This window comes from Salmo salar, chromosome 20, assembly GCF_965601325.2.
Source record: "Salmo salar chromosome 20, fSalSal1, whole genome shotgun sequence".
NCBI lineage: Eukaryota > Metazoa > Chordata > Actinopteri > Salmoniformes > Salmonidae > Salmo > Salmo salar.
In genome coordinates, this window is record NC_138310.1 from 68743077 (window position 1) to 68752942 (window position 9866).

General features: G+C 45.0%; 1 protein-coding gene across 1 annotated transcript in view; it reads right to left on the reverse strand.

Annotated features, from left to right (window-relative positions):
- Positions 1 to 9336, reverse strand: part of LOC106581098 (protein C-ets-1) — a 47843-nt gene extending 38507 nt beyond the window's left edge. The window contains exons 1-3 of the mRNA XM_014162824.3: positions 9215 to 9336; positions 7847 to 7941; positions 4356 to 4512 (exon numbers count right to left, since the gene is read on the reverse strand). Of these exons, the coding sequence (XP_014018299.1) occupies positions 4356 to 4512; positions 7847 to 7915 (226 nt within the window). The 5' untranslated portion in view covers positions 7916 to 7941; positions 9215 to 9336. The remainder of the gene's footprint in view (positions 1 to 4355; positions 4513 to 7846; positions 7942 to 9214) is intronic.
- Positions 9337 to 9866: the final 530 nt, after the last annotated feature.

Here is a 9866-nt window from a genome sequence, read left to right on the forward strand (position 1 = left end):
GTTATGGCTGCCTGCTTCTCCTTAATCCAGACATATAACTGGTGCACCTGCTGCTGCCAGGGGTTAATTGACAGCTAGCTAGCTGAAAGGACCTACTGCTGCTGCCAGGGGTTAACTGACAGTTAGCTAGCTGAAAGGCCCTGCTGCTGCTACCAGGGGTTAACTGACACACACACACACACACACACACACACACACACACACACACACACACACACACACACACACACACACACACACACACACACACACACACACACACACACACACACACACACACACACACACACACACACACACACACACAGCACACACACACACAGCACACCACACATACACTCACACACACTAACGAGACAGTGGGATCCTTGTGGGCCCTGGTCTCTTAGCCGTCTGGGGATGCCATAAGCTGGATGCAGTTCTGCTGAGATCATAGGCCTCGAGTAGGGACAGGACCACAGACTGTGTGCGTGTGTGCGTGTGCGTGTGGGCCTGTGTGTGTGTGTGTGTGTGTGTGTGTGTGTGTGTGTGTGTGTGTGTGTGTGTGTGTGTGTGTGTGTGTGTGTGTGTGTGTGTGTGTGTGTGTGTGTGTGTGTGTGTGTGTGTGTGTGTGTGTGTGTGTGTGAGAGAATGTGCGCGACTGTGTGTGTGTTTGAGTGAGTATGCTGGGGGTGGTTCTGGGCCTCCCTCAGCTCTTTCTGAACAATTGCCTTCGCTAAAAAGGACGTCTCTTCCTCCATTAGCGCCACCACGTGCCCCCCATCACTCCATTGTGCAAATAATTCAATTACCCCCCCCTCCCCCGGAGTCTCTGAGCCTCTCAGGTCTCCCTCCTTCTTTCCATCCCTCCATCCTTCTCTTTCACAGAAAGAGAGAGAGCTCACTGATGAAGCTCCACCACCCCCCGCAGCTAAAGGAAAACCCCTCGTATCCCCAGTTAGACTACAGCCTGTTAATTAGAAGCTGGTCTGCATTACAATATAGTGTTAACATCACTAGATGGATTCATTGGTTGACTATTAAAGCTCACACTATACCAAATGTGATATGATTATGATACCATTATGATAATAACAATATACTCATTACCCATTATCTACACTGACACATTGTTCAGTCCTGACACACTCATAAGGGTATAATGACAGTAGGTATTACTAAGCCACATAATAGCAGTTTTACAATAGAGGTCTTTTCTTGGATCATACCCACATGTTCCACCTTTCCGATGAGCTGGCATTAGTGGCATCACCTCTTCCCATGATGGTACTGTATGTCCTTGAAGACTGAATGTTCTGTATATGTGGTCACTCGTTAGTCACCGTAGAGGAACTGACCCCACTTACCCTTACCAGAACTGGTCTATGCAGCTATGTACAGAGGCTCTCTAGGGAACAATTTTTACATATGCCTAATGGCTGTGCCATTCCCGACCCAATGCCAGCTTATCAGCTATCACTACAAACAAAGCCAATGTCACTACTACAACCACTCACAAAAACATAGCCTAGCGAAGTGGGGCTGCGCTGCGACCCTCTGCTTCAGAGTTGTCTCTCTTTTTTCCCCTCATTTTGTTTTATTGTTGGGGGAAGTGTGCTTCGGCCTGATTAGCATCGCTGTTTCCTCCTTTCCCATAACCTCCAGACCCCCGCAGGCTGCTTGTTTACTCTTAGAAAAAATAAATAGGCCTGCGCCCGTGAGGACGTGCCCCTCATCAGAGGCGAAGACGCCCACCCCCCTGTCCCCAATCTCTCCCCCCTCCCCTCCTTTACTCCTTTACTCTCCTCCTCCCTCCCTCCCTCCAACCCAACCCCCCAGCCCTGGCCCTGTGACCATCCCCCCTCCCTACTATCCAGCTGTTAAATCACGTAAAATAAAACCCAGACCAATGGTCCCTGGGTTCCATGTCACAGCTGTGTTCTAAATGGGAGTGGATGTTTGAATGTACAGTGAGATCCTGAGTGCCTGGGAGTGGATGTGTGTGGAAGTGGGCTTTTTACTGAATGGGAGGATACAGTAATACAATACATGCCAGAGAACTGGTGTGAATTTAATGAATGACTATGTGGGGTGTGAGCGACTACCGGAAGTAAAGTGTGTGTGTATGTGTGTTTCTGGGTTTCAGTGAGACTGTGCAGCACACACATCATGAATCTCTAAGTGGGTGTTTATGATCAGACCCAGCGGTGTGAGAGTGTCTAGGTTTCTGTGAGTGGAGAAGAGAGGAGTGGAGAAGAGAAGAGTGGAGCAGAGAGGACTGGAAAGGAGATGAGTGGAAAAGAGAGGAAAGTGAGAGGGGGGTTATTGTAAACAGTGCCATGGTATGGCGGACGTCTGGAAGCTCTGTGTGACAGTGGGCTCAGGGCCAAACATGCAAAGGCCCTTTAACATACAACATCCCTTCACCACATCAGCTCTCAGGTCTCTCTCACAGTTACTGTAGCAACAAGCTATAAATCCAAGTGATGTAAACTAAAAGGGTGTTACAGTACTGTGTTAGGAGCTCAGTCTTTCAAACTTTAAGTTGTGGTCCTCTATAAAAAGTAGAGAACATTTTCATTACCGGCCCCAGTACTCAGTGCACCTGTGCTGATATTATAGCTGTCATTTCTATGAAAGAGAACCAGGGCAGTTTCTATTGGCCGTATACATAGTGAAACACAAAGAGGTTCTTCACAAGTTGTATACTGTATTGGACATTCTAGGTGGATACTGACACACAGGCAGTCATTTTCCATAATGTTAGTGTGACTCAACAGCAGTTGAGGTGGTATCTGTGTTTAATTGCATTGGTTCCACGAAAGGAAACATGTAATAGCTGGCAAAATATTCAATAGCAGAAATATGTTGCCAATTAATTGTGCGCAGTGACTTGGGCTGTAAAATATGAAAGGGAAGCACACGCAAATGTGTTCAAAGCTAAGCAAGGTGTAAGAGTGGTCTCAGGCCAAACTTACACACACGGTAAAGCATGGCTTCAGGAAAGGAAGAGCACGTTTGCTGGTGGCACAGACAGCCAAAGAAGACTTCTTCACTTCTATCCTTACTATATAGTTGGTTTTCTCAACAGGTTATTGAGATGACCTCGAACGACTGTGGTTAAGAAACATATAGGTCAGATCAACGGTTTTAGGAAGTGGAGTATGTCAAGGGTTACTGGTTAGGAGGTTTCAGCTCCATACACTGTGAGGCTACACTTCAATGACAGCAACAACATGTATTTGACACTCTGTGGGGTCACCAAATTACTCTAATTGCATCTACAGGTGGTTGCATTGCGCGGACGAATGAACGGCAGTGGTTTGCTTGATCACCATCATGAGGGAGAGGGGATCAACTGGAGGTCGTTTTTTTCCATGTGATAATGTTTATGTCAACGGTTTAGCGCTGGAACCACTGGAGGCTCCAAAGGAGTGTGTCTCCAGCAACAAACATCAGCAAATCCCATCAGATCCAGCCCCGACCTTATCCCCCGGGGGGAACCAGAGGCTTGGGAAAAAGACGGCTGTCCTTTTGTCCTCCTTTCCCCTGTGCCCCTGCATCCAGCCTGGGAGGAGACGGAAGAAAGCTGGTGCCTGGCCTAAGCACCACCCCCCCAATCCCCCATGGCGTGTGTCCCAGTCCCCTGAATAAATCACTCTTAAGAAAGAGGGAGGCCAGAGTCAAACAGAGGCAATGCACTGGGAGGAATGTTCCAGTTTAAAATAAACGGCAGAAAAAAACAGAGTGCAGGCAGAAAAATGCGGGGCATGTGGAGGTCCCCAGAGGAGGAGAGGAGGAGGCATCTGGTAAAGGCATCGGCCCTGGGGTCAACGTCACCATGGTCCCCAGGGAGGAGGAGACCCACAGGGGGCCCCGGGGCTGCTCAGCCGGCCGCTCTGTATGCAGCACTCTGGAGCAAGACGGACTGCCTGGACTGGTGGTGTGTGTGTGTGTGTGTGTGTGTGTGTGTGTGTGTGTGTGTGTGTGTGTGTGTGTGTGTGTGTGTGTGTGTGTGTGTGTGTGTGTGTGTGTGTGTGTGTGTGTATCCATGTAAGATGTGGGGATGAGGTGTGTGTGTGCCTGTATGTGTGTCACAGTTCATTTGCCACACCTCTCCACTCAAAGTAATTTGTTTGCAGTGAACACTTAATCTACAATGAACAATCTCTTTCACCCCCAATCTCAGTTCCATTTTACCCCAATCTAGTTTCCGTTTATATGAGGCAATCCATGTGTTCCTTTGAGAAATTTAAAAGGCAGATTTCACTTTGCTTGCTTAATTCACTGTATTAAGTACAGTGACCTGAACGAACAGGCAAACAACTGTGTTCTGTAGGATTTGTTCTTAGTCAGAGGCTTACTTTGGCTCCTACCTGTGGGTACGAGGTCATGTCCATTGGGGACCTCCTGCAGGGTGATGTCCTGGGGGTAAAGGGTTCTGGATGGGGGGTAGTGCTGCTGCTGCTGGGGGTGAACCACCATGCCAGGGAGCTGGGTCAGTGGTCCCATAGCCACTCCTCCACTCTGCCTCTGTAAAGGCAACACAAAACAGGGGGTTAACTAACTGAGCCTGGAAATGGTCTAGGGCTGGGCAATATGGCCCAAAATATTATATCACAATATGTTTCTTATTTTTGACAGCATGGTGGTATTTTATGTTTCTGAATAATGTTTTAAATGTTTTATGAGTAGTACATGACCTTAGGATGGCAACAAATTAATTCTAAGTAGTTTTAATGGGCTTTCTCCATTATGATAGTTTTATACTCAACCAAACTAGGACAAACCTGACAATGAAGTAGTCCAATTTGTAGAACTTTTCATTTATTTAACAATGTATTAAATTACCTTTATACCGTAATTTCCGGACTATTAAGCGCACCTGAATATAAGCCGCACCCACTGAATTTTTAAAAAAGTATTATTTTGAACATAAATAAGCCGCACTTGTCTATAAGCCGCAGGTGCCTACCGGTACATTGAAACAAATTAACTTTACACAGGCTTTAACGAAACACGGCTTGTAACAAAAATAAATAGGCTTTAACGAAACACTGCTTGTAACAAAAATAAATAGGCTTTAACGAAACACGGCTTGTAACAAAAAAAAAATAATTAACAGTAAGCTTTAGTTGTCTTTTTGCACTGAGTCAATTCCTCACGCTGCTGTTTCCAACGTCTTATCATCTACTCATTAAGACCAAGCTCCCGTGCAGCAGCTCTATTTCCTTTTCCAACAGCCAGATCAATCGTCTTCAACTTGAAAGCTGCATCATATGCATTTCTCCGTGTCTTTGCCATGATGAGGTTGACAAAATGACTACCGTAATCAGAATGATGGGAAGTTTGAGAGCGCTCGATTTAATCTAAACTGTAAACAAAAAAGTTGTTTGACCTTAACCCGTTTGGCAATTTCATTGGTCTAATGAAAGCTTCGTGCCGCCAAAAAACTGAGCACGTCACAGATTGTGTTTTTTTGGAGAAAAAAAATTTGAAAGCGGGAAAAATCCATATATTAGCCGCATCATTGTTTAAGCCGCGAGGTTCAAAGCTGGGAAAAAAGTTGCGGCTTATAGTCCGGAATTTACGGTATTTAGTACTTTTAAAAATCCATACCGGTATGTGGATCCATACCTTAAAAGATGATATATCACCCAACCCTAACCTGGTTCCTACTGCACAGCAACAGCAAGGCACAGATGCAGTATATCTTAACCTCACATTTTGTTTACTTTCAAACTGTGTTTGCTTACTGTACATGTGAGTAAAAGGTTTACTGAGTTACTGTAAGAACATCAATGAGCTCGATTGTAAGGGGGAAGAGACCAAGCTAGAGTTTAAAAAAAATACTATTTTGGAGTGGAGATGGTTTTGTTTTATGCTTTCAGTACAGATAAAACAAAGGCTAAATTTGATTCAATAGGTTTATCTTTGTTTCAATCTGTTGTCCCCGCAGATTGGACTGAGGGGAAGTCCAAAGTGAATGAGTAGTTGGGAGGAGGACCATATAGGAAAACTGTACGTATGTGGATACAAGAAATAGCAGGAGAGTAGATAACGGGTCAGGACTATTCTGAGAACATTTTCCATTGACTCAAAATCGCACTAAGCAAGCACATGGAACATGATGCAGTTCTGATGCACTACTTCAAGAAATGGGTGATCATACTCTGGTGACCCTCTGAAAGTGATATCTGATGCATACCTGACAGGGATGTGATCACCAGTAGCAAGAAGCATAGGAGCCTCTACAGTAGCAGTTTCCATCTATCAGCTCTATCAGCTCACCATAGGGACAATAGTGGTGGATCCTGTAACCTCGCCACTTAACTGACTACCGGCTGGTCGGTCTTCACAACAGGCATGGCTAGGAGTAGAGACCTCAGATCAGGGTACCTGAATGACTGCCCATCTGATAAGGACTCTTGTTAAAGCGATGCCGGGTTTATCAGTAGGCTGTCAGCTTTACAGCCAGCTACTAGTGAGAGGGGACTGTGGAGTCTAATCTAGTGAAGTCTCTAGGGGGTACGTGGGCCGATGACGGCACTATCAGTCCAGTCTGGCAGGGAGAGGGGAGTGATAGCCAGGGGAAGAGGGCAGTCGTATCGGCACTGTTAAGCACAGGAGGTTGGTAGCACCTTAATTGGGGAGGACGGGCTCATGGTAATGGCTGGAGCGGAATAAGTGGAATGGTATCAAATACATCAACCACCAAAGTGATATTGGAGGACCAGCAAAAGTAGGTTGCCATGAGTCCTCCATCCCTTGTGTGGATGAACCTTTGAGGCCACACATCTGATATGTGAAAGTATGAGAGTCAGGGGCAATTCAACTACAGCCTCTTCCACAGTCTCATTTTACAGGACATGGTCACAAAACATGGAAACCTTGGCCATTTCTTTCACATAAACAACATCTTTGCATCCAGAATAACATGGAAAATCACAAAGGCAGAGGGCGGGGAAATCAGAGGACCTTTCTCTACTAATACATGTCAAATCATAGGAAAAGCTGTGGCAGCCTAGGTTCACCTTTTGACCACGTCAGCCTCGGGTACAGTAATCTAAATTTCAAAGGCATGCAGAACCACCTGAGCCAATTAGGGGCGAGGGAGCTTTATCCCTCTATGTTTTGTACCAGAGCCAGGTTGGGTTGATATTTGCATGTGACCTCGTCCTCTTTGTCTAACAGGGCTGCATTCTGCATACAAATGGGAACATTTCTGCCAGCGCTTCCCGGCCTTCACCTTTCAGAGCTCACCTGACAGGAATCCCAATGTCCCTGATTCCTGTGATCTGACAGGCTGTATTCATATGGTCCTTTCATTTGGATGGTGTTAAAAAGACTGTGTTTACAAATAGCCTAAATAACCTGCTCTATGGCACATCAAGAAGGTATTACATGGTAAAGTGTTTTTCTGTGAGGGTGCTCTGCATGACTCCAAATAGACTCAGTGATGGTTGGGCCCCCACGTCAAAGTATTTACTGCCGATATGGTTAGGAGGTAATAATTGTTTTGCAGAGCAGAGTTGATTGAAACTATTGGTTTCAGACCTTGGTCTTCGTTGTCCATCTCTTATTCCAATGCAGCCTCCCAAGACAATGTCTACCTTACATTCACCTCTGGTCCATAGTGGTCTACAATGAAGAACTGATAGCAGCATTTTTTTAACAACAAATAAAGTGCTGATTTTTTATAGTAAACTTAACAACGCTCCAGTGTTGCAGTAGGTTGATGGAATCCAGAGGTGCATTGCTAACACACACTTGCATACTCCTCCTACACCGTGGCATGTGGTTGGTAGCTAGCTAGCCCGTCCACAGGCTGTAACAGGAGTGTGATTTATGGTGGTCGGAGTCTTACCATCGCGCCCAGATGGTCACAGGGGTGAAGGGTCGAGTAGGAGGAAACTGGATCCATGTAGTAACTCATCCTGGGGTCTGGATGGAGCAGCAGGCCTGTGGAAGGGATCAGCATACAAACAACCGAGGCGGAGCCCCTATCAATCACACACTGTTTACACTGTGTGACTACAATAAGCTGTCACCACAGTTCTACATAGAGTGGCACCACCCCAAACTGCCCTGTGTAACATCTAATGCAGACATCCAAAACAACATTGTGATAATTCTTCCTTTTTGCAATGTTGACTTTAAATTACATAATCACTTGATGGAAATGGGTTTAGAAATAGAGGATCTTTAATGAATAACAACTTGATCATTTCCTCCTCTTTGCATGGGAAAAAACAAACCAAAAAAAACTATTTGCATGGACAACAATGCAATAACAGATACTAAATTCTAGCCTACAACATCCCAGTCAAGATTATAATGAATTCAGTTGCTAGTGTGTCTCCATATTTGGACATTTATATGAGGCAGCTTTTTCAATATTCAGGGCTGAACATGTTAAGTCACACTATCTCCAGCGGTGATAGATAATTCTTGGCCTGATTTCCCCCCCCCCCCCCCCTTCTTACCTCCCCCTCCTCCTCTGTCCCTCCCTCCCACTCTCCTTCCTTCCCTCCCACTCACTTTGGGCATCTCATTATCATGTGTTTACTAGTAGAAACATCAACAGACGGGGAACAGGAACCCAGCTGAGAGGAGAGCTGACAAGACAACGTGGGTGGGGACAAGTAGCCTCGAATGTATGCCTTATATAGCACACATCACAAATACTTTATCATTGTCAAGTGATAACTGTTGTAATTGACTACAATAGAAAAATATGTATCATAAATATATGCAGCCAAAGTCACAAAATTACATTAGGACACCAATAGTTTGCATTCAATGCAAGATTTATTGTGAGGTAAAACATTTTATATAAACATATTTTCCAAATGACTGGGTCAATGGCCAATGGCACAGCAGAGAATCCAAACAGAGACGCACGTGATATGCTATTGCATATCAATGCAGATATACCACAAATATTATTAAGCTGTAATTAACATTTTTTTCAACTATTAACTATTCAACTATTTTGATGTACGTTTGATCAAATAAACGCGGTCTTCTCCGTTTAATTCAAAATGCACCAGATTGCACGGTTCATTCACGCTTCAACAGCATTCCTCACGGGAAACGCGACTGCACTTCAAAGCGAGCTTTACAACCCGACACATCACACTCCTGTTGTTTCTCCTATTTATATGTAAACAACATTATTATCTACCAACATATATCTACTGGATTTGTAAAATTGGTAAGAGTATAAACTTACGGTGTTGTGAGTGAAACTTTCTGCAGGTTTGTTGAGTGGTACGCTCTGTAGGCTAGTTGGCTGTGACAGTTCAGCGGTAGACAGACTCAATGCACTGATGCTGTACCTGGGCTTATAGTGAGTCCAAGGAGGAAGGAATATGCACTTGCCGGATTTAAGTCCCACCCTCGAATCATACCGAGACCCACTCAAATTCCCTTCGGGGTTTTCAACACAATCGCTGAGTAACCGAACTGTTGTTATCCAAATAGAAAAACGTGTTATTGTTTACTGACACATCTGGGTTTTCACCATCAGTCCTATGCAGGTTTGATAATCATATAGACTTTTTTCAGTGTCATCTTGAATTCTTACTATCAAGCCAATGATATGATCATCTCATCTCGTTTTTCAGGTGTAGTTGGAACTTGGTGACAATGAATAGGCTTCCTGGGTGGCCTGGAAAAAGTCCCCAATTATGTGCACACAGGCCACACAGTATCACATCAGTGAAGTGTCAGGAAAGGGTGAGACCTAGGGAGTGGTCAGTCAGTTGTTAGGACATACAGGCCAAGAGCCCTTTCTATCCTGCCTGGTGTCAGAAGGCATGTGCTCATCAACAGTGTGCCACCACCAAGGTGTCTCAAACAGCACATGTAGCTGCGGCTCATTG